Source organism: Mobula hypostoma, chromosome 25, assembly GCF_963921235.1.
Source record: "Mobula hypostoma chromosome 25, sMobHyp1.1, whole genome shotgun sequence".
Classification (NCBI taxonomy): domain Eukaryota; kingdom Metazoa; phylum Chordata; class Chondrichthyes; order Myliobatiformes; family Myliobatidae; genus Mobula; species Mobula hypostoma.
Genome location: NC_086121.1, coordinates 33,903,140 through 33,929,021, shown reverse-complemented (window position 1 = coordinate 33,929,021; position 25,882 = coordinate 33,903,140). Strand labels below are relative to the sequence as shown.

The 25,882-nt window shown below is 40.0% G+C and overlaps 1 protein-coding gene across 2 annotated transcripts in view; it reads right to left on the bottom strand.

The window, feature by feature from the left end:
* nphp4 (nephronophthisis 4) overlaps window positions 1-25,882 on the bottom strand; it is a 427,697-nt gene that overhangs the window by 86,796 nt on the left and 315,019 nt on the right. For both annotated transcript variants that reach the window (XM_063033463.1, XM_063033464.1), the window contains one exon: window positions 6,678-6,866. In XM_063033463.1, coding sequence (XP_062889533.1) covers window positions 6,678-6,866 — 189 coding nt within the window. The remainder of the gene's footprint in view (window positions 1-6,677; window positions 6,867-25,882) is intronic.

Sequence of the window (25,882 nt, the reverse complement as noted above, 5' to 3'; positions counted from 1 at the left end):
AAAGAGAAAACAGGACTCAGCTGGTGATGCAGCATCCAGCAGAGAGATACTTCAATGTTTCAAGTCAATGACTACTGATCAGAACTGGAGAAGTGAGAAAACATCTTATTTTAAGTTGCAGGAAGGGAAAGGTGGAAAGCACAAAGGGAATGTCTGTGATAGGTTACAGATCAGATGTATCTGTTAAACTATTACCTTAAACTTGGACAATTAGAGGCAGATGAAAAAAGGAACAAGAGAAGATTAGCTTTATTTTTCACATATATATCAAAACATACGGTGAAATGTATTGTTTTACACCAATGAACAACCGAGTCCAAAGTGCACCATATTTCCGGTGCCAACACAGCATGCCAACAACTCACTAACCCCAAGCGTACAAGTGGGAGGAAACAGGAGTATACAGAGAAAGTCCACACATTCAATGGGGGGCCTTGCAGACAGCATTGGGAATCGAACTCTGAACAGTGATTGCTGGCACTGTAAACTGATTGCACTAACCGCTACACTACCATGCTGCCCCCATCAAACTATCCAAGAACTGAACTATCTCAGATAGTCTCTGTCTCCTTTCCCTTCTGTGTCAGGCAGAACTTAAAGTGAAGGCTAACCAGAATTTTTTTGGTCTGCACACTATCACATACATAGTAAACGTTAAGTAAAAGCTGGCTGTTCCATGAGTAAATAAGAACTGCCATTTTTCAGATCGACAAAGTTAAGAAAAAACAAACCAGAGGAAAAAGTTGTGTACTGCTTAACTGTTCATACTGGAAAAAGTGCTATATTGAATGAAATTTCACTTAAAAGTCAGCAGCTGGATTTCCAGAAAAGTTTGCAAATTGCTCTACTTAGGGTTAGGGCAATTTTCAGTTGTTCAGCACTATTTCACTTGGAGTTACCTGAATGAAGTTCTCGACCAAGTATGTGCATTATAACCCCGATAGCATTAAGTATAAATACTAACACTGAATCAAGTCAGTTGTATATATAATTAGATTATTTATAATCTAACATTGAAGTAACTACTTTTTATTTTTTTCAAAAATATCTTAAACTGTGTATCAAATCAATAACAAAATAAATAAATAAATTGAAGCCAATAACTGAAGAGAATGACTTTCAATATGTTTTATGGCTGTTTTAAGTGATAGAGATTTAAATGTTAATGTAGTTTCCATTTCTCTACTAAGTATCAATGAATAATGAGCAAACAATATTTCGTAGGGAAAACTATTTTTATCAATGCAACAGAAACTCTTGACACAAATTAGATCTCACAATTATCTGCAAACTGGAGATATTTCCCTTCGATTCAGAACGAAATGCTAGTCCCTAAGGATTATATTGCCTTCAATACCAAGGTAAGAGCCTATGGTGTGGATGTATTTGACATCGAGAGGCAATTGCCAAAGAGGCAGGAAACAAACAGGTCATTAACAGGTTGACAAACTGTAACCAATGAGGTTACACAGGGATCGGTGCAGGGACTGCTACTTTTTACATTATTATCAGTGAGTTGGAGGATATTAAAACATGTATGCCAGATCTATGGGCCACACAAAAATATGTGGGAAGCTGAGTTACAAAAAGGATCCTGTTTACAGATAGACATTGATAAGTTAAGTGAGTAGACAAAAAGTTATTAAACGGAGAAAATGTGAAGTTATTCATTTAGGAAGGCAGGACACAATATTAGTTGAACAAAGAAAACCATACTTAAACTGTAGAAAACTACAGCACAGAGAGATTAGCAAGTGCTCATGCATGAAAGACAGATACCTGGTATACAGGTGCAGCAGGTAGTAGGGAAGGCTAATAGAATGTCAGCTCTTATTTCAACGCATTGTATAAAAGTAAGAAAGTCTTAGTGCAGCTGCAAAAGGTACTTGTGAGACCAGATCTTTATTACTGCCAAAAATGTTGATCCCTCATTTAAGAAACATACTATTTCATTTGTTTAGTGAAACTTCACTAGGGTGAACTTGGGGAAGGACGGGATGTCCTATGAGGAAATGTTAGTCCAGTCATTGAAAGTTAGGAGAACAATAGACAATGTAATTACAATGGCTATGATTCTTCAGGAGCTAAATAGGTGTTTCCTCTCATGTGAGTGTCCGGAACCAGGACAGACGTTCATTTAAGAAGGGTACATTCATTTAAGAGGGAAATGAGGAATTATTTTTTTTCTCTCGGAGGGTTGTAAATCTTTGGAACTCACTGCTGTGAAGAATACAGGGAAGAGACTTTGTATATATTTAAGGATGATATGGATAGATTTCTAATCAGTAAGGGATTCAGGGGTTACAGGGAAAAGGTTGGAACGTGGGTGCGAAAGAAGTTGGATCAGCTATGATTACTCTTAATGACAGAGCAAGTACAAGGACTTGAATAACCTAGTCCTGTTCCCACTTCATATAATGGGGTCTGAATCTGAAAGATACAAGGTGAAGCCCTAACATGTTGGTATCCTTATATTTTGCTGTGGTCCTTCATGAATGCTCAAAGAGCCCATCTGAGCTTTAATGTGCTTGTGCAATATCAATAAAATCAGAACCATGCATCAAATTTATTTAAAAACTCCTACTTTAACTTTGAATGACAGACTTGTCTCTAGAAATTGAAATAAAAAACTGTACTGAAGATTCAAGCTAAAGTGAAACTGCATTAACATAATATCTCTGTGGCTTTAAGCCTTCCTAGACAGCTATAGCAAATTATCTACTTTTGAACTGCAATCACTGTAATTTTGGAAATCCAGTAGCCAATTTATGCATAGCAAACATTCACGAACTGTAAAATCAGAATCAGATTTACTACTGATGTCAAATGTCATGATATTTGTTGTTTTGCAGCAGCAGTACAGTGCATGACAAAAAAAATTACTACATTACAACAAGAGATAAAGAAGTATTGTGGGTGAGAAAAATAGTGAGGTAGTGTACATGGGTTCACGGACTGTTCAGAAATCTGATGGCAGGAGTGAAAAAGCTGCTCATAAAATGTTGAGTATATGTCTTTAGGCTCCTGTGAAGAGTGCACGTTCTGGATGATGAGGGTCCTTAATGGCAGATGCTGTCTTCTTGAGGCCATACCTTTTGAAGATGTCCTCAACAGCGAAGAGGCTACTGCCCATGATGGACCTGGCTGAGTCTACACTCTCTGCAGCTTTTTTTCGATTACCCGCATTGGAGCTTCCATACCATGGTATATTTGTTGAAATTTACTAGAGTCTTTGGTGACACACCAAATCTTCATAAGACCGTAAGACACAAAAGCAGAATTAGGCCATTCGAACCATCCCGTCTTTTCCACAAACTCCTAATGAAGTAGAGCTGCTGGCGTGCCTTCTTCATGACTGCATCAATATGTTGGGTTCATAGATCCTCTGATATTGGCACCCTGGAACTTGAAGCTGCTCATCCTTTCTACTGCTAACTCCTCAATGAGGGTCTGGTGTGTGTTCCCCTAACTTGCCCTTCCTGAACCCCACAATCAATTCCTTGATCTTGCAAGTGACAGCACTCAATCTGCCAATGTATCTCACTCCCGTATTTTTCTTTGATATCATCTGAGATTCTACCAATAACAGTTGTGTCATTGGCAAATTTATAGATGGCATTTGAGCTGTGATGGGCACGTGGCCAAGTGGTTAAGGCGTTCATCTAGTGATCTGAAGGTCACTAGTTTGAGCCTCAGCTGTGGCAGCGTGTTTGTGTCCTTGAGCAAGGCACTTTACCACACATTGCTCTAGTCTGTGCGAGGAGTGGCGCCCCACACAGACTTCCAATCTGCGCCTTACAAGGCATGAAAATACCCGATGCAGGCCTCATGGTCTGAGTCGACGTTCCCTCCCTCCTCCCCTGAGCTGTGCCTACATACATAGTCATGAGTGTAGAGAGAGTATAGCAGTAGGCTAGTACATATCCTTGAGGTGCACCTGTGTTGAGTGGTAGCAAGGTTTTTAATTTTTTTAAATTTTTATTTAGAGATACAACACAGAATAGGTCCTTCTGGCCCTATGTGATGTGCTGCCAACAACTCTCGATTTAACCCTAGCCTAATCACAGGATAATTTTCAATAACCAGTTAGCCTACAAACTGGTACACCTTTGGACTGTGGAGGAAACCAGAGCACCCAGAGGAAACCCATGCATTCCACAGGGAGGATGCACAAACTCCTTAAAGAGGATGCCAGGATTGAACACCAAACTTCGACACCCCGAGCTGTAATAACGCCACGCTAACGACTATGCTATCATGGTGCCCAAAGGTGGAAATGTTATTTCTGATCCACGCTGACTGTGGTCTCTTGGAGAAGAAGTCAATGATGAAGTTGCAGAGGGATATATTGAAGCCCAGTTGTTTTGAAGTTTGTTGATTAGCACTATTATATACATAGACAGTTTGAATGCTGAGCTAGGAAACTTTGTCACATGGTGTGAGCAGAATTATCTGCAGCTTAATGTGAAAAAGACTAAGGAGCTGGTGGTAGACCTGAGGAGAGCTAAGGCACCGGTGACCCCTGTTTCCATCCAGGGGGTCAGTGTGGACATGGTGGACGATTACAAATACCTGGGGATATGAACTGACAATAAACTGGACTGGTCAAAGAACACTGAGGCTGTCTACAAGAAGGGTCAGAGCCATCTCTATTTCCTGAGGAGACTGAGGTCCTTTAACATCTGTCGGACGATGCTGAGGATGTTCTACGAGTCTGTGGTGGCCAGTGCTATCATGTTTTCTGTCGTGTGCTGGGGCAGCAGGCTGAGGGTAGCAGACACCAACAGAATCAACAAACTCATTCGTAAGGCCAGTGATGTTGTGGGGATGGAACTGGACTCTCTGACGGTGGTGTCTGAAAAGGGGATGCTGTCCGAGTTGCATGCCAACTTGGACAATGTCTCCCATCCACTACATAATGCACTGGTTGGGCACAGGAGTACATTCAGCCAGAGACTCACTCTACCGAGATGCAACACAGAGCGTCATAGGAAGGCATTCCTGCCTGTGGCCATCAAACTTTATAACTCCTCCCTTGGAGGGTCAGACACCCTGAGCCAATAGGCTGGTCCTGGACTTATTTCCTGGCATAATTTACATACTACTATTTAATTATATATGGTTTTATTACTATTTAATTATTTATGGTGCAACTGCAACGAAAACCAATTTCCCCCGGGATCAATAAAGTATGACTATGACTATGACTAAAATCAATAAACTCAGGCTGATGTAGGTGTTGCTGTTGTCCAAGTGGTCCAGGCCGAGTGATGAGCCAGTAAGATTGCTGTCGTACAATCTATGATTAGATTAATTGTTTTTGAAAATCAATAATCAGCAAATGCTGGAAATCTTATAAAAAACAGAGGAAATTTTGAAAACAAAAAGCATGTCAGACTGAGAGAAAAAGAGAACAGAATTGTTACAAGTAAGAGAGGGGCAGGCAGCAATGGATCAGAGATGACAGGCAAGGGTAAGTTTTCCCAGATGATCCTGATACTTTATACTTCATACTTTATTGTCGCCAAACAATTGATACTAGAAGGTACAGTCATCACAGCGATATTTGATTCTGCGATTCCCGTTCCCTGGATTACAACCGATAGTAAATATTAAAAATTTAAATTATAAATCATAAATAGAAAATAGAAAAATGGAAAGTAAGGTAGTGCAAAAAAAAAACCGAGAGGCAGGTCCGGATATTTGGAGGGTACGTCCCAGATCCGGGTCAGGATCCGTTCAGCAGTCTTATCACAGATGGAAAGAAGCTATTCCCAAATCTGGCCGTACGAGTCTTCAAGCTCCTGAGCCTTCTCCCGGAGGGAAGAGGGACGAAAAGTGTGTTGGCTGGGTGTCGTGTCCTTGATTATCCTGGCAGCACTGCTCCGACAGCGTGCGGTATAAAGTGAGCCCAAGGACGGAAGATTGGTTTGTGTGATGTGCTGCACTGTGTTCACGATCTTCTGCAGCTTCTTTCGGTCTTGGACAGGACAACTTCCATACCAGGTTGTGATGCAGCCTAGAAGAATGCTTTCTACAGTGCATCTATAAAAATTAGTGAGGGTTTTAGGGGACAAGTCAAATTTCTTTAGTTTTCTCAGGAAATAAAGGCGCTGGCGGGCCTTCTTGGCAGTGGACTCTGCTTGATTGGACCAAGTCAGGTCATTTGTGATAATGAGAACAACTAGAAAGATACAGAAAAAAAATATAAACAGTATGTGAAATGTAGTCAGATCTGTTGGTGAAACCTGAAATCTAAAGAAGAATGATTGATGAAGATAAAAACAATGCACCTTGACAAAGTTGATGAGGACTTCTAGTTTCATATAAGGGCAGGATATTTCTTTTGCTGAACGGTACTCGTGAATTGGATATTTTTGTGGTTGCCATAAAAGATTTAGCTTTTTGTTTATAATGGTAGGTAATTAATTAAGTTCTCTAGCTACTGCTGAGTCATTTGAAAGTGTCCCTTGAGTCATTAAGTCCACCACTTTGAACAATTCTTACCATTTAGTCCAAAGGCTAGAGATGTGACATTTGTCTGATAGGATATTACAAAAGCATTGAATTATATCGAATACTAGTACATTACAATTATGTTATGAAAGTCAGTGAATGTCTCTACCTAAGGTAATAGTTATTGATTAGTCTGGTTTCCCCATCACTCCAAATGTTACCTGCTGAAAGCCAGGAATTGCAGAATTATTTCGTTGCACTGAAGATGGTCTGCTTCTTCTGTCTGCAGATTAATGCCTGGAAGGTTATCTGAATCAATCACTACTGCCAGCTCATTATTGTCAGCTCGGATCTCAGGGAAGCCAAATGCATGCATCTGTGCCAAAGCTGCCCTTGAAGTCACAGTTGTCCTATGAATCAAATGCAACAAATCATTATGTATTAAAGTAGGCAGTGCCTATTTGCATGGAACTTGAATTTAAATTCATTACACCAAGAAAGGTAAAGGTCTCCTTTTACATGAGGAAATCTGCAGATGCTGGAAATTCAAGCAACACACACAAAATGCTGTCAAGATGAAGCCACACTCAGGCTGGAGGAACAACACCTTATATTCCGTCTGGGTAGCTTCCAACCTGATGGCATGAACATTGATTTCTCTAACTTCCGTTAATGCCCCTCCTCCCCTTCTTACCCCATCCCTTATTTATTTATTAATTTATTCGCTTTTTTTTATCCCCCTTTTCTTTTTTTTCTCTCTCTGTCACTTTCACAGTAACTCCTTGCCTGCTCTTCATCTTCCTCTGGTGCTCCCCTCCCCCTTTCTTTTTCCCCATTCCTCCCATCCCATGATCCTCTCCCTTCTCCAGCTCTGATCCCTTTTGCCAATCAACTTTCCAGTTCTTAGCTTCATCCCTCCCCCTCCTGTCTTCTCCTATCATTTTGGATCTCCTCCTCCCCCTTCTGTTTTCAAATCTCTTACTATCTCTTCTTTCAGTTAGTCCTGATGAAGGGTCTCAGCCCGAAATGTCGACTGTACCTCTTCCTATAGATGCTGCCTGGTCTGCTGCGTTCCACCAGCATTTTGTGTGTGTTACAAGGTCTCCTTTTAAGTATCTTCACCTAAATAAGTTCTAGAAAAGATATGCATGAAACTGATTTGGAGTACTGTTATTACTATGACTGATCTGGCAGTAAATAAGATTATAGTCATACATTCACTGTGAATCATATCTCACTGATACAATGTTTCAGTATTTCATTCAGTCATTAGCATGTAATGCAAGGCTAATTTTTAGTGAGGAGTTTATTTGGGTACAAAGTCATCATGAAAGAGCAACCCTTTAAAGGAACTATGAACACAAATAATGGATAAGCATTTGTGAGAATAGGCAAGATCAATTAAAAAAATCAGACACAATTCAGATATTGTATTGATTTGTAGGAGAAAACTTGCTCGTGATCTTTTTTTAAGTCAAACAATAATAACAGCACTTTATCTGGAAAAGCACAAGTGACATCTGCATTTTTATTAATTGAAGCCTATTTGTATTCTGTAAGAACAGTAGAAGTTAAAAGTCCACAAAACCCAGCCCATGCAACAATTGAAAAGCCTGCTATTTTATATATTAAGCTTTATTTTACTAAAGAGTATTAATTTTTTTTACATTTGGAACATATTACATCAGAAAAGCAGAAATAATTCTCCTTTACAAACTTGCTCGTGTGTAACTTATATATGCTCTCCCATTTTCTCCTACCAATGTTACTAATTTCCTACTGAAATACGGTAGGGTGAATGAATCTTGCTGACTGGAACCTCTGGTTCCAGCTGTAACCACCAGCCTTTAAAATTCCATATGACTACTGAGCTCTGAAACCAAGTGAATGTATTGTATTTGGGCTCCCAAGTGAAGTATAGTCATGCTGGGATTCCTACTACTATGCTGGGGAATCATTTGTCAGATTGTATATCAGGTAAAGTACAATATAGGATCAATTTCAATGTAGTTTCCAGGTGTTCCCATTGTGCCTAAATCCGTTGCCCTTTTTGGGGACTGAGATCATGTCTTTAGGAGAGCCTAGTTGAGAAATTGCCTTGTAGATGATGAAAAGACTGAAATATCAGGAACTGCATCAATTGTCTCAAAAGGCCAGCTTCTGATCTGCTTATTGTCACAGTATTTTACAGTACGGCTATGACAAGTTCAGTGAATTTCTTGTTAACGGTTATTCCCAGGACTTTGATAGTGAGTCAATAACGATAATGCTAATGAACATCAAGGGTAGATAGACATTTTCTTACAAATGCTCATTGCCTAAGATTTCTATGACACAACAGCTACTCTGTGTAAATAACTCATCAGGTGATTGCACTAGACTGTAATAGACATACATTTTTTAACATCTGCTGGCACAGCTAATTCTGTAGCTGTGCAGGCTGAACCCACTTCCTTTGTCCTCCCCTGCTGAATTGGCAGGGACACATGCCTTCAATTTTTAAATAACTCTCAATCCGGGATCAGGTCAGAGAAGTATTTTTGAGGTGGGCAAAGGTACTGAAGTCCTGAAAGTGTTACCAATGGATATTTGGCCCAAAAAGAATATTTTAAAGAACTACATGATCAGACTCCTCCTTGTAAATGTTTTAAATTAGATTACAATCACTAGGTATAACTTATAATTAAACACTCTTATGACACATTCTAATGCATTGGATATTTTGCTCTAAACAAACATCTGAAAGTCTTGAATATCAGACTTGATCATTATTGTCACTGACATTCTCCAACTCTGTGTACACTAATAATTTGGAAGCAATAAATTCACCATCAGAATCAAATCCCTTTGCTATATATACACAACAGCACTCTGAAAGCTTTACAATTCTTGATCCAATCTGATACGAGTTACACACTACTATTAATTAATCCACCCACTTGCGTGGTTCAGACATTTTTGACTGCTATCAGACAGCTCATTGTGAACAATAACTTTATTACTACTTGCAGCTTCCAGCATGCATCTTATGAGTGCCATATAAAAAGACAGACTTAGGAAAGATTGCTGAAACTCTGCATCCATAAATGCCCGACAGTTTTTTTATCTTCACCATTGCTTCACTTGAAACTGTTAATCAAATTTACCATTTACTCTGAAGCTTTAGTCTTTTTGAAAACACTTACAAAAAAAATTAACAACAAAAAATTATCCACCAGATAACCAGTGCTTATCATAAAAAGAAAAAAAATGCTGGAACAATCAGCAGGTCAGGCTGCATCTGTGGGAAGAAACGGAACTAGCCTTTCAGGATAAAGACCTTTCTTTTTTTTTAATTTTATTTTTATTTGGATAAGGAATTCACAAGTATCAGGTACTTCTTTCACACGTATAACCTTTTCCATTTTTTTATATGTATAAAACTATAATTATTTATACATTCTTAAGTACACATTGAGATGATATAAAAGGAAATTAGACACTTAAATAGATAATTATGTACAATGGTAATTCTAATCTATTAGGCTAAGTAATGGTATTAGTTGTTAAGAAAAATAGTAATAATAGTTTCCATATATCTCTTCTGGACCATTTCTACTGGTCCAAAATGTTGTATGTAAGCCTATGTAACAACCATTGTAGGTGTTTATATCCTAATTTGTTCATGCTTGCTCCTGCCCCCAAACATAATTATCCAATCCCTATGTACTTATTTACTTAATTTTGTCATTTTTTATCCCTTTCCCAAATCTTTTCCTTTACTTGTATTAATTCTCTATTTTCCAAAAGAAAACAAAAAACAGTAAACATTTAGAGTAGGGGTGCTTACGTTAGCAATATTACTGCGTTGATGAGAAGAGCAGTATAAATCATTAGGAGAGTCATCTAAAGTCTGCTTGCATTGGGGTTATATATTCAATCCATTTATTCCAGATTTGATAAAATTTTTCTTTTTGAATTCTCAGGGAGTAAGTCAACTTCTCCATTTTAAATATTTCCAAGATAATTTCGTGCCAATCTTCTAATGTAGGTGGTATTGGATTTAGCCACTTTCTAGTGATTGATTTCTTACTTGCTGCTAAGAGGGCCTGAAGCAACTTTATATCTTCCTTCTGTTCAAGAAACAATACATGCCCCAAATAAAGCGTCTCAAAGTTCAGAGTTATCTGGGACCTAAGTACCTTAACTAATGTTCTATAAATACCTTCCCAATATATACTTAATTTAGGGCAATCCCAGAAAATATGAAAGTGATTTGCCTCCTTGGAGCCGCACCTTCTCCAACACGTCACGTTTGTATCTTTATATTTTTCCTGATATGGGGTCTTGAAGTATCTTATAATATTTTGGATAAAGACCTTTCATCAGAATTTGGAAAGTCTAAATAAGTTAAGATTCAGAGAGGGTGGTACTTCTGATTCATTGACTGCATAACCTGGTTTACTCTTTACATCTATGGCTCACTCAGTATTACGGCTTTGGACATAGCGCCACTCCCCCAGCCTTCCTGCAAGTTATCAAATTTCTTTTACCTCCATCTCAGTTGTAGTAAAAGATCTTTGAACTGAACTATTAGCTGTTTTTCTTTCTACAGATGTAGCCAGACCTGCTGAGGACATCCATCATTATCTGTTCTGATTTTAGATTGCCAGGAGGTGCGTTTTCGTTTCATTTTTAACCTGTGTTTATCAGTTCACTTGTAACTTTATTCTTCATTCAGTCACAACTGAACTAATTAACACTATTTAAAAATTAAATTAAATCACAGGCCCTGGAAACCTGGAGGAAGTATTGTAGAGGTGTGGATGCTTCAAGAAACTCCATCAGGCGATGCCAGTTCAGTGCCACCCATGTTGGAACGGCTGTGGATGAGATGCCAGATGAAGATTGATCCACATAACTACATAAGGAGAACCCAATTAAACAAATGACACAAAAAATTATACTTGTTTATTTATTTATTGAGAAGAATGATGGAATATTACATGTATTTGTTGGAAAAAGTATGTGAACCTCTGGAATAAAGCCTTCTACAAAAGCTATTTGGAGTCAGATGTTCCAATCAATGAGATGAGATTGGAGGTGTGGGTTGTAGAGGTGCTCTGCCCTATAAAAGAGACACACAAAGTCAGGTTACTGACAGAGCCTGCTCTTCTCAAGAATGATCTGTTTATGTGCACCATGTCTCACAACAACTTCCAGAGAAAAACTGTAGAGATGCATAAAGCTGGAAAAGACTACAAAAGCATTTCTAAAGACCTGAGGGGTCATCAGTCCATGTTCAGAGAAACTGTCTACAAATGAAGGAAGCTTAGTACTGTTGCTACTCTCCCTAGAAATGCGCAACCTGCAAAGATCACGCCAAGAGCACAGTGCTGAAGGAGGTGAAAAACAACCCACGGGTAACAGCAAAAGACCTACAGAAATCTCTAGAACTGGCTAAAGTTTCTTTTCATGTGTTCATTATAAGAAAAACACTGACTAAGAATGGTGTTCAAGGAAGGACACCAGGGAGGAAACCATTGTTCTCAAAAACAAACATTACTGCACATCTCAATTTTGCAAAAGACCACCTAGATGTTCGACAATGCTTCTGGAACAACGTTTTGTGGATAAAAACCCAGAAATCCTACAGCACAATATAGGCCCTTCGGCCCATATAGCTGTGCCAAACATGTCCTTGCCTGAGAAATTACTTAGGGTTACCCATAGCCCTCTATTTTTCTGAGCTCCATATACCTGTCCAGGATGTAGAGAATAGAGCAGTCGGCAAAGTACACATCCTTGAGGTACACCAGTGTTGACTGGCAGCAAGGAAATGATGTTAAGTCTGTTCTACACTTAATGGAGAATGTCCACCACCACCACCATTGCTGGCATACCATTCCACACACTCACCACTCTCTGCGTAAAAAACTTACCCCGACATCTCCTCTGTACCTACTTCCAAGCAACTTAAAACTGTGCCCTCTTGTGCTAGCCATTTCAGCCCTGGGAAAAAGCCTCTAACAATCCACATGATCAATGCTTCTCATCATCTTATACACCTCTATCAGGTCACCTCTCATCCTCCGTTGCTCCAAGGAAAAAAGGCAAAGTTCACTTAACCTATTCTCATAAGACATGCTCCCCAATGCAGGCAACATCCTTGTAAACGCAAACACGAGGAATTCTGCAGATGCTGGAAATTCAAGCAACACACATCAAGGTTGCTGGTGAACGCAGCAGGCCAGGCAGCATCTCCAGAAAGAGGTACAGTCAACGTTTCGGGCCGAGACCCTTCGTCACCTGAGGACTGGGAGAAATTCAGAGTCCAGCAGAGGAGGACAAAGGGCTTAATTAGGAAAGGGAAAAGAGATTATGAGAGAAAACTGGCAGGGAACATAAAAACTGACTGTAAAAGCTTTTATAGATATGTGAAAAGAAAAAGACTGGTTAGGACAAATGTAGGTCCCTTACAGACAGAAACAGGTGAATTGATTATGGGGAACAAGGACATGGTAGACCAATTGAGTAACTACTTTGGTTCTGTCTTCACTAAGGAGGACATAAATAATCTTCCGGAAATAATAGGGGACAGAGGGTCTAGTGAGATGGAGGAACTGAGGGAAATACATGTTAGTAGGGAAGTGGTGTTAGGTAAATTGAAGGGATTAAAGGCAGATAAATCTCCAGGGCCAGATGATCTGCATCCCAGAGTGCTTAAGGAAGTAGCCCAAGAAATAGTGGATGCATTAGTGATAATTTTTCAAAACCCTTTAGATTCTGGACTAGTTCCTGAGGATTGGAGGGTGGCTAATGTAACCCCACTTTTTAAAAAAGGAGGAAGAGAGAAACCGTGGAATTATAGACCAGTCAGCCTAACATTGGTGGTGGGGAAAATACTAGAGTCAGTTATCAAAGATGTGATAACAGCACATTTGGAAAGTGGTGAAATCATCGGACAAAGTCAGCATGGATTTGTGAAGGGAAAATCATGTCTGACGAATCTCATAGAATTTTTTGAGGATGTAACTAGTAGAGTGGATAGGGGAGAACCAGTGGATATGGTATATTTGGATTTTTAAAAGGCTTTTGACAAGGTCCCACACAGGAGATTAGTGTGCAAACTTAAAGCACACGGTGTTGGGGTTATGGTATTGATGTGGATAGAGAATTAGTTGGCAGACAGGAAGCAAAGAGTGGGAATAAACGGGACCTTTTCAGAATGGCAGGCAGTGACTAGTGGGGTACCTCAAGGCTTAGTGCTGGGACCCCAGTTGTTTACAATATATGTTAATGACTTAGACGAAGGAATTTAAATGCAGCATCTCCAAGTTTGCGGATGACACAAAGCTGGGCGGCAGTGTTAGCTGTGAGGAGGATGCTAAGAGGATGCAGGGTTACTTGGATAGGTTAGGTGAGTGGGCAAATTCATGGCAGATGCAACTTAATGTGGATAAATGAGACGTTATCCACTTTGGTGGCAAAAACAGGAAAACAGATAATAATCTGTGGTGCCTGATTAGGAAAAGAGGAGGTGCAACGAGACCTGGGTGTCATTATACACCAGTCATTGAAAGTGGGCATGCAGGTACAGCAGGCGGTGAAAAAGGCGAATGGTATACTGGCATTCATAGCAAGAGAATTCGAGTACAGGAGCAGGGCGGTACTACTGCAGTTGTACAAGGCCTTGGTGAGACCACACCTGGAGTATTGTGAGCTGTTTTGGTCCCCTAATCTGAGGAAAGACATTCTTGCCATAGAGGGAGTACAAAGAAGGTTCACCAGATTGATTCCTGGGACAGCAGGACTTTCATATGATGAAAGACTGGATCGGCTAGGCTAATACTCGTGGAATTTAGAAGATTGAGGGGGGATCTTATTGAAGCATATAAAATCCTAAAGGGATTGGACAGGCTAGACGCAGGAAGATTGTTCCCAATGTTGGGGAAGTCCAGAACGAGGGGTCACAGTTTGAGGATAAAGGGGAAGCCTTTTAGGACCGAGATTAGGAAAAATTTCTTCACACAGTGAGTGGTGAATCTGTGGAAATCTCTGCCACAGGAGACAGTTGAGGCCAGTTCATTGGCTAGACTTAAGAGAGAGTTAGATATGGCCCTTGTGGCTAAAGGGATCGGGGGCATGGAGGGAAGGCAGGTACAGGGTTCTGAGTTGGATGATCAGCCATGATCATACTGAATGGTGGTGCAGGCTCAAAGGGCCGATTGGCCTACTCCTGCACCTATTTTCTATGTTTCTATGTTTCTATGTAAGATACAACCTGCCTTTCACAAAGCCATGCTGACTATTCACAATCATATTATGCCTCTCCAAATGTTCATAGATGAGACAAAAGTTTAATTTCTTGGCAGTAAAGCATATTGCTGTGTTTGGAGAAGAAGAGGCACTGCATACCAACACTAAAACTCCGTGTGTAGCATGGTGAAAGTAGCATCGTGATTTGGGACTGTTTTGCTGCCTCAGGGCCTAGACAGCTTGCAATCTTTAAGGGAAGAATGAATTCAAAATTATATCAAGACCTTTTACAGGAGAATGTCAGGGTAGTAGTTCATCACATGAAGCTTAATAGCAGTTGAGTAACATAACAAGACAATGACCTGAAAGACAAGAGTCAATCAACAACAGAATAGCTTAAGAAGAATATTTGTGTTCTGGAATAGCCGAGTCAAAGTCCTGACCTTACTCCTATAGAAATGTTGTGAAAGGACCTGAAGCCAGTTGTTCCTGCAAGGAAGCCGACCAACATCCCAGAGTTGAAGTGGTTTTGTAAGGAGGAATGGCCTAAAATTCCTCCAAGCCGATGTGCAGGACTGATCAAGTACCAGAAACGCTCGGTTGAAATTATTGCTGTACAAGGGAGTCGCAACAGTTACTGAAAGCAAAGGTTCAGATACTTTTTCCAACAAATACATGTAATATTTGATCATTTTGCTCAATAAATAAATGAACAAGTATAATGTTTTGTCTTATTTATTTAATTAGGTTCACTTTATCTAGTTTTAGGACTTACGTGAAGATCTGATAACACTTTAGTGCATATTTATGCAGAAATAGAGAAAATTACGCATAGTTCACAAACTTTCTAGCACTACTGTATATATTTCTCTTTCCTTAGTACCATACTCTTCCAACTTCTCTCACCATTATCTATGTGGTAATTGTTAAAAGCGTTCTAAAACATACGTATCAAATCCATTAAAGTTTATCAGTATAATATCACCAACTCATGGAACTGTCAGATTTTTAATATGCATTGTCATCCTTTTTGAAATCTATATTAAATGGCTAATGATCTATCTAATGTTAAAACATTTTAGAAAGCTGACATAGAAATACATTGTTTTAGGGGCAAAATACTATTAACATTAAAAACTCATCTCCAAAACAGGTTGTTCAACATTCCAGAAAAATCTTGACAACCATTTGTACTGACCAATAAACATTAGAATTACGTCAATAATATCCAAAACTTCAAAACAAATTAAAAAGACCTCTTGCAGGTAAATAATAAGACAGTCTAAAAATTGGATCTACTAGAACTTAAATTTTTAGTGTTTGAATTGCACACAAAAACAATATAACCTGCACTGATCACATCAGTGATCACACTGGGATGAAATGACACTTTGCAATTAACTAGACTAGGCACTTCTATTCATAACTCACCTTCTTGGTTTTCCTCCATTGGATGCACTTTATGCATTTCCTCCCTTTTCAACATAAATTGGAGCTACAACCTTGCTGAACTGTTCTTAGTGCTACCTGGAATACACCGCATCTCTTTATTGCATTTGTATTTGGAGAGACACTACTGACGTCAGACCAGACTATAAAGCTTCGAAACAAACTGCTCAATCATGTTTATATACTGTGTGAAAACTTATAATAAGCGTTCTTTCCATCATTTAGCTGTTGGGATACTCCAATACTGTTAGGTTCAGTATGGCTACTTCAACTTCCAATTATTTACTACAGGATCTTTCTAAATGTTACAGGATCAGCTCACAGCACAGCAGTGACTATTATACCCTCAAGAGGTTATCCAAGTATACTTACAGAGAGATTAGTTTACATACTTTGATTTCAGTGATGACAATGTAGCATCAGACACAGGAATTTACATAGGGTGCCACCTAATGCACTCCCAATAATAACCAAGATATTTTCATCAACAAGAAAGCTTTCCCCTTCCTCAAATCCAGGTACTTGTGGATAATCTTGATTTTTTGATGGTGAATGCCATGTTTCCAGAAAGCATATATAATGCATTCACCCTCAAGAAGTCCACACCACTGGATATTTTCTACAACCAACATTGCACAGAGACATGGATCTTGGGGTCAATGTTCCCCAATGTTCTAATTTGTAATGACCAGTGTGCGCAAAAATATTGTCAGTGACAACAACATGTGTGCACAGAATCTTATACATAGACATATTCATTTTAACAGCTAGCAAAATACTATCAATAAGAACTTTGATCTCATCTGGGTTTGATCATTTTCATTCTCATTCACCTGCATTCTTACAAAACATACGCAGCAGGCTTGTAGTAGGTGATGAAGGATTTTCTCGCTGGAGCTTTTGCACACCGTCCATATGTGATTTGCATGCTAAATGACACTTTAAAAAGTCAACTTTCCAAATACCACCCAACTTCTTCCCACTTACAAATTCTCCAGCAGCTTTTGCATTGCAACAATACATGCAGGTAACAACAGTTTCTGCATTGTACATTAATATTTCTCGTAGCAGCATGTTCCTGACCTCATGTGCTTTCGGATTTCATTAAGTTACTCCACTTGAAATGAACTGGCAGTTCTTTTGCGCTTCACATCCTTTGTTTCTTTGGAATTTGGCATAATGAATTAATTTCTTCAATAAAAACACTGTAAGTAAGCCAGTTCTAAAATCCACAGACAAATCATCACAAACTCCACAACGTCAACACCATCCACCTCAGAAACCAGAAAAGGAAATTTGATGGTGTACAATTGTGAAATATACTTAATATGGCAACGAGGAACAGGGTGACAACATTTTGTGTGCAATTTAAGTTCCTTTGTGCATTAGTAGCAAAAGATGTGTGCACGTTGCTCACTCCAATGTGATTTCTAACTACAGCTCCAAGTACTAGAACAGGGAAGGTGCCATCGGTTTTCTGAAAATAACTATTAATCCAGATGTCACCTGCATTAAACAGCCAGTGCGTGAGGAGGATCATCTTCCCAACAGATTGAGAGTAGGAGCCATTGACCACATGGGATGTAGGGAACTTTTTGGTAGAAATACATTTTTCACAGAAATCTTCCAAATCAGTCTCCAACACAGACAAAATTACCCTTTCCACACTCCAATTTCTAACACTGACATAATTCACTATTAATCAGCTAAGTTATCCCAGGTGACAAAAAGCAATGTTTCATGTTATCCTTTTTAGGACTATCTGCCATAATCATAACACGTGAGTGAGCGAATGAATATATGTATGAACTTGTGATTCACCTACTGAAAGAATTCACTTTCACAATTTCTAGTGGTGAGTAGCTCTCCACTAAAATAGCTATAATGAGATACACCTTTTGAGGGTGTAACATTTATTTCAACTGCATTCAATTTTCCTGGAGCTGTTGTGAACCATAAAGGTCCTGATTACATTATTCAAAGGTATTTCTAATGTACTTTTTGGCAAATTTCACAATACCTTGTGGCAGTCCAGTTGGCTATATGCAGCATGTGTTGAGTGTTAAGTAAATTTTACACATCGGTTTTCTGAAAATAACTGTATTAATCCAGATGCCTCCTGCATTAAATACCCAGGGTGTGAGGAACATTTTCATCATTTTCTCTTCCCACTATATAATTATTTTCGCTCTTCTAATTTTTCATTCACTAAAGAGAAGATAAGAGTGCATATTCTAAAAGGGCACTCCATGTGGAGTATTATATCAGTACAAGTACAAACTTTCACAGGAGAGTTTAAACTGAGATCAAATCTGTTTACACAGATGAATGCAAAGATTCTAATTCAAGGAAGAGCTCACTTCCTGTGATATTCCGGCAAACAATTATCATATTACTGTCAAATTATATTAAGTTAATATTTATTTCACTGCAGTTGGTTGAATCTGGCTATAAATAACATTGGCAGTCATATTTGTGAACATAACGGTGTTCATAATTGCTATTTTAGAGCAATTAGATTTGTCATTATTGAGGGAAGACTAATTTGATCCTTTTATCTACAATATCCAAATGTAATAACAAAATGAACATTTTATAAGTGAAACAACCTGTGGAAAAACACATAAATTAAGTTGAACAACAATTCATAGTGAAGAGAATAATGGATATTTTCATAGGTAGCAAAGGATCAATGCTTTATAAGTTACAATAACCTAACTGTGCTACAGAAAGAAAATTAACTTAATGGGGTTGATTCCAAGTAGCCCTAGATGTATCTATTGATTGTAAATTTTACACTTGAAGGTGTTGTATGGAGAGCGAGGTGTCTCCCAGTGGAGGTTGGTTGTAGGGGATTCATAGCCCGTTCTTTAGTTAGAGCCTTCAGCATTTTGGGCATCGAGGGAGAGAGGAAGAGGAGAGCCATCTGCAGTACCACCAATGCAGCAGAGAGGGCCTCAAGATGGCTGTGGCTCAAAAGAGGGGAGCCATGGTGTCATAAGTAGCTAGCCATCTGGACACAAGCTGGGGTCTGATCAGCCCCGGCTGGGGTCACCTGGAGGCGGTTGCATGATGTTTAAAGACCCGAAACACCCGATGATTCCAGGAACATCACTGAAGATGTACACAGTACATCATAATAACACTGAAAATATTTGGTGTTGGACTGAATGCCAGATTGTGATTGCACGTAAAATGTAGAACATAGAACAGTACACCACAGTACAGGCCCTTCGGCCCACAATGTTGTGCTGACCCTTAAACACTGCCTCCCATAGAACCCCCCACTTAAATTCCTCCATATACCTGTCTAGTAGTCTCTTAAATTTCACTAGTGTATCTGCCTCCACCACTGACTCAGGCAGTGCACTCCATGCACCAACCACTCTCTGAGTAAAAAACCTTCCTCTAATATCCCCCTTGAACTTCCCACCCCATACCTTAAAACCACGTCCTCTTGTATTGAGCAGTGGTGCCCTGGGAAACAGGCGCTGGCTATCCACTCTATCTATTCCTCTTATTATCTTGTACACCTCTATCATGTCTCCTCTCATCCTCCTTCTCTCCAGAGAGTAAAGCCCTAGCTCCCTTAATCTCTGATCATAATACATACTGTCTAAACCAGGCAGCATCTATTGGAAAATGTAAACGCATACATTGTATTTTCTATGTATTACAGTATTTACAATATTTACTCAACAGTATTCACTCAAATGCACACATTATATTTTCTATATTTACTATGTAACCACTGCTAGCTGAATAGAGGGTATTCACTATGTAGCCATGACTTTTGACCTAATCACTATTAATTCATGAAGAGAACTAGAATGAAACCAAGTAGGAAGATAACGGTGGCGAGTAAGGTAATGAAATATGTGGCAGTATGTCAAAACAAGACCAATTAAGAAATAACTGTGGTTAGGGATGAGGGGACACCTGGTCTAAAAAGTAAACTAAGACATAATTAAATTGGGGAGTAAAACAATAGTGGAAGGTTGAGAGCGGATGTATTGATGATATTTGCTCACAGGCCGTCTGGATATGATAATGTAGCTAAGATAGGAGATTGCTATAAAAAATGCTGTGTACAAGCCTCGATGGGCAGTCAGCTACTAGCTTTCTGATTGTCTCAGCTTTGATTTGCAAATTAAAGTTTAAAACGTCTTGAAGGATTTTCTGCGTCTCCTTGTTGTTTGTAAGAAACGAGAAACCACGACACATCCTGGTAAATCTCTTCTGTACCCTTTTCAATGCTTCCACATCCTTCCTATAGTGAGGTGACCAGAACTGGACACAGTACTCCAAGTGTGGCCTAACCAGAGTTTTATAGAGCTGCATCATTACCCCACGACTCTTAAACTCTATCCCTCAACTCATGAAATCTAACACTCCATAAGCTTTCTTAACTACTCTATCTACCTGTGAAGCAACTTTCAGGGATCTGTGGACATGTACCCCCAGATCCCTCAGCTCCTCCGCACTTCCAAGTATCCTGTCATTTACTTTATACTCTGCCTTGGAGCTTGAATTTCCAAAGTGTCCTTCACACTTCTCCGGGTTGAACTCCACCTGCCACTACTCAGCCCACTACTGCGTCTTATCAATGTCTCTCTGCAATCTGCGACAATTCTCTACACTATCCACAACACCACCAACCTTTTTTTTATAATATAATTTTTATTGATTTTTCAAGTGATACATAAGAAAAAAAAATCTACCCTCCCCCCTCCCCTTAACCCTCCCCCCCCCCGGATATATACTCCTACCTAAAAAGAAAAGAAAAAAAAGGAACCGCCTGAATATTGGAAGGTTTGCACATGCTCCATGGGATAAAAATAAATTTAATATATATTTGTTACTTTCCCCCAAGGAACCCAGATCTTCATCATCGGAGCTATAAATAAGGGCTCCAAATATTCAAAAATGTTACATATTTATCTCTTAAAATCTAAAACATTATTCAGCTTCTCAACTCTCATAGTTCCCTGGGGAATCTCTTTGAACTTCACCATGTTGCTCTGTGTTTCCCTCCCAATCATCCAGGCAAAAAGAAAAAAAAGATAGATAAGATACAAAAAAAAAGAAAAAACAAAATAGCCCCCCACTAATGTTGTGAATGAAAAGATACACAACACTACCCCCCTCCACTGTGCGGGTCATGGCTATTGCCACGCTTGCACACATGAATAACGTAGCGATTGGACAGTGTTTCTTCCAGCTCCCCCATAGCAAAAAATTATATATATAGAGAGAAAAAAAATTAATGTTATTATTCCCAGCTAATATTCCTCAAATTTTAACCTTTCTTCCCCTCCCTCATATAATTAATAATATATTTATATATTCATCCGCCTAAAAATTCAACAGGCCTAATCCTTGATCCAGTCTTCATCTTCAATCCATCTCGCTCCCCTGGGTTTGTTCTTGTATCTGGTGAATATTCAAAGAATCTCACACAAACTCCTCCGCTTTCCAGTAATCGTCAAAAAATCTTTTTTCTCCACCAGCCAAAAAAATCTTCAAGGTTGCAGGATAACGCAATATAAATTGATAACCGTGATCCCATAGGGCTTTTTTCACTGGATTAAACTTCTTCCTTCTTTTCAAAAGTTCATAACTTATGTCAGGGTAGAAAAAAAATTTCTTCCCTTCTATCATCAGTGGCCCTTTTCTCTTCTTGGCAGCTTGGGCAGCCACCTGTAGAATCCTTTCTTTGTCTTGAAATCTTAAGAATTTGATTAAAATTGATCGCGGATATTGGTCATTTGCGGTTTTGGTCTCAGAGCTCTATGTACCCGCTCAATTTCAATTGATCGGTCTTCCTCTTTCATTTGCAAGGTTTTCGGGATCCATCTTTGAAAAAATTCTATTGGATTATCTCCCTCTATACCTTCCTTAAGACCAACAATTTTAATGTTATTACGTCTACTATCACTTTCCAACACGTCCACCTTCTCCAAGTCGATTTCTTTCTGTGTTCCAGAAAAGTACATTATTTTCTGTTTTTTCCACTCTATCGTTAATATGCTCGATTGTTCTTTCCATCTTCTGAAGTTTCTTATCCATTTTATCCAGTCTGTTCATAGCTTTATCATAGCACATCCTCACATCTCTAAGCTCTGTTCTTAATTTTCTTAATTCAGCCGTTAACTGCAATAAAGCCTCTCTTATGTCTCCATCATCTCCTTTACTTCCAATCTCTTCCAGTTTTTCCTCCTCTTCTTCATCTGTATTCTCTGTAATATCCAATTCTGACTCTGAGTCACTTTCAGTTGCAGAGGCCGTCGGTTCTTGTAATTTCAATTGTGTCGATTTGCACATGCGCAATTCCGGCATCTTCTTCCGAGAGACCGCTACCGCCGCCATTGTTCCCCGTTCTTCTACGCCAGAGATAGAATGCGTCTCCTCTGAAGGAGATCCAACCTGAACCCGAGGCTCCATCGCTGCAGTAGGCCCTTTTTCCTTCCCATCTCACGGCGACTTCACAAAAACTGACTTCTTCTGTTGCAGTTTACAAGGCATATTGTAGAGTAGTCTTACGAAGTTTATAAGTAGTTTTCGGAAAGTATTTATTAACTTTATTTTGTTTTAACGGTACTTTGCTAATTTCTTACGGGAGAGCTGGATTTACACGTCTCAATCCTAAGTCATCACGTGACCCCCCCCCCAACACCACCAACCTTTGTGTCGTCTGCAAACTTGCCAACCCACCCTTCTACCCCAACATCCAGGTCGTTGATAAAAATCATGAAAAGTAGAGGTCCCAGAACCGATCTTTGTGGGACACCACTAGTCACAACCCTCCAACCCGAATGTACTCCCTTCACCATGACTCTTTGCTTTCTGCAGGCAAGCCAATTCTGAATCCACCTAGCCAAACCTCCCTGGATCCCATGCCTTCTGAATTTCTGAATAAGCCTATTGTGTGGAACCCTGTCCAATGCCTGACTAAAATCCATGTAGATCACATCCACTGCACTACCCTCATCTATATGCCTGGTCATCTCCTCAAAAAACTCTATCAGGCTTGTTAGACATGATCTGCCCTTCACAAAGCCATGCTGACTGTCCCTGATCAGACCATATTTCTCTAAATGCCCATAGATCCTATCTCTAAGAATCTTTTCCAACAGCTTTTCCACCACAGACGTAGGGCTCACTGGTCTATAATTACCCGGACTATCCCTACTACCTTTTTTCAACAAGGAGACAACATTCGCCTCCCTCCAATCCTCCGGTACCATTCCCGTGGATAACAAGGACATAAAGATCCTAGCCAGAGGCTCAGCAATCTCTTCCCTTGCCTTGTGGAACAGCCTGGGGAATATTCCGTCAGACCCCAGGGACTTATCCGTTCTAATGTATTTTAACAACTCAAACACCTCCTCTCCCTTAATATCAACGTCACTAATATTGTCTCCACTGTCATCAAGTTCCCTTTCATTGGTGAATACCGAAGAGAAGTATTCATTGAGGACCTCACTCACTTCCACCGCCTCCAGGCACATCTTCCCACCTTTATCTCTAATCGGTCCTATCTTCACTCCTGTCATCATTTTGCTCTTCACATAATTGAAGAATACCTTAGGGTTTTCCTTTATCCTACTCGCCAAAGCCTTCTCATGCCCCCTTCTTGCTCTCCTCAGCCCCTTCTTAATCTCCTTTCTTGCTACCCTATATTCCTCAATAGACCCATCTGATCCTTGCCTCCTAAACCTCATGTATGCTGCCTTCTTCCACCTGACTAGATTTTCCACCTCACTTGTCACCCATGGTTCCTTCACCCTAACATTCTTTATCTTCCTCACCGGGACAAATTTATCCCTTATATCCTGCAAGAGATCCCTAAACATTGACCACATGTCCATAGTACATTTCCCTGCAAAAACTCCATCCCAATTCACACCCGCAAGTTCTAGCCTTATAGCCTCATAATTTGCCCTCCCCCAATTAAAAATGTTCCTGTCCTCTCTGATTCTACCCTTTTCCATTATAATGCTAAAGGCCAGGGAGCGGTGGTCACTGTCCCCCAGATGCTCACCCACTGAGAGATCTGTGACCTGACCCGGTTCGTTACCTAATACTAAATGTAGTATGGCAGTCCCCCTAATCAGCCTGTCAACATACTGTGACAGGAATCTGTCCTGGACACACTTAACAAACTCTGCCCTGTTGAAACCATTGGAATGAATCAGATGCCAATCAATATTAGGGAAGTTAAAGTCACCTATGATAACAACCCTGTTATTTTTGCACCTTTCCAAAATCTGCCTCCCAATCTGCTCCTCGGTATCTCTGCTGCTACCAGGGGGCCTATAAAATAGAGCAACTGCTCCCTTCCTGTTCCTGACTTCTACCCATACTGACTCAAAAGAGGTTCCTGCTACATTACCCACCCTTTCTGTAGCTGTAATAGTATCCCTGACCAGTAATGCCACCCCTCCTCCCCTTCCCCCCCCACCATCCCTTTTAAAGCACTGAAATCCAGGAATATTGAGAATCCATTCCTGCCTTGGTGCCAGCCAAGTCTCTGTAATGGCCACTACATCATAATTCCATGTACATATCCAAGCCCTCAGTTCATCAGCTTTGTTCTTGATGCTTCTTGCATTGAAGTACATGCACTTTAGCCCTTCTACCTTACTACCTTTACACCCTTAATTCTGTTTCTCTTTCCTCAAAGCCTGTTTATATGTTAGATCTGGCTTTAATCCATGCATTATACTTGCAGTTCTCCCATGACCTTTATCCTCCTCCACCTCACTATCTGCTCTAACACTCTGGTTCCCCTCCCCCTGCAAGTCTAGTTTAAACCCCCCCCCCCCCCCGGAGCAGCACGAGCAAACCTTCCTGCAAGGATGTTAGTCCCCCTGCAGTTCAGGTGTAACCTGTCCCGTCGGAACAGGTCCCGCCTTCCCTGGAACAAGGCCCAATGGTCCAGAAACATGAAGCCCTCCCTCCTGCACTAATTCCTTAGCCACGTATTTAGCTGCATTATCTTCCTATTTCTAGCCTCACTAGCACGTGGCATGGGTAGCAATCCTGAGATTGCAACCCTGGAGGTCCTGTCCTTCACTTTGCACCTAACTCCCTAAATTCTCTTGGCAGGACCTCCTCCTTCTTCCTATCCATGTCATTGGTCCCTACATGGACCACGACATCTGGCTGCTCACCCTCCCTCCTGAGAATACCAAGAACTCGATCCGAGATATCGTGGACCTTGCACGAGAGAGCAACAGACCATCCGGAATTCTCGATCTCTTCCACAGAACCTCTTATCTGTCCCCCTAACTATCGAATCCCCTATCACTACTGCTCTCCTCTTTTCCCTCCTTGCCTTCTGAGCTGAGGGTCCCGTCTCGGTGCCAGAGACGCAACCTCTGCAACTTGTCCCTGATAGGTGGTCCCCACCAACAGTATACAAAACGGTATACTTATTATTGATGGGAACGGCCACAGGATATTGGAAACTTGGTTCGGAAAAAGAGAGATATCTACAATAAATATAGGCAGCATGGAGTAAATGAGGTGTTCGAGGAATATAAAGAATGTAAAAAGAATCTTAAGAAAGAAAGTAGAAAAGCTAAAAGAAGATATGAGGCTGCTTTGGCAAGTAAGGTGAAAATAAATCCATAGGGTTTCTACCGTTATATTAATAGCAAAAGGATAGTGAGGGATAAAATTGGTCCCTTAGAGAATCAGAGTGGACAGCTATGTGTGGAGCCAAAAGAGATGG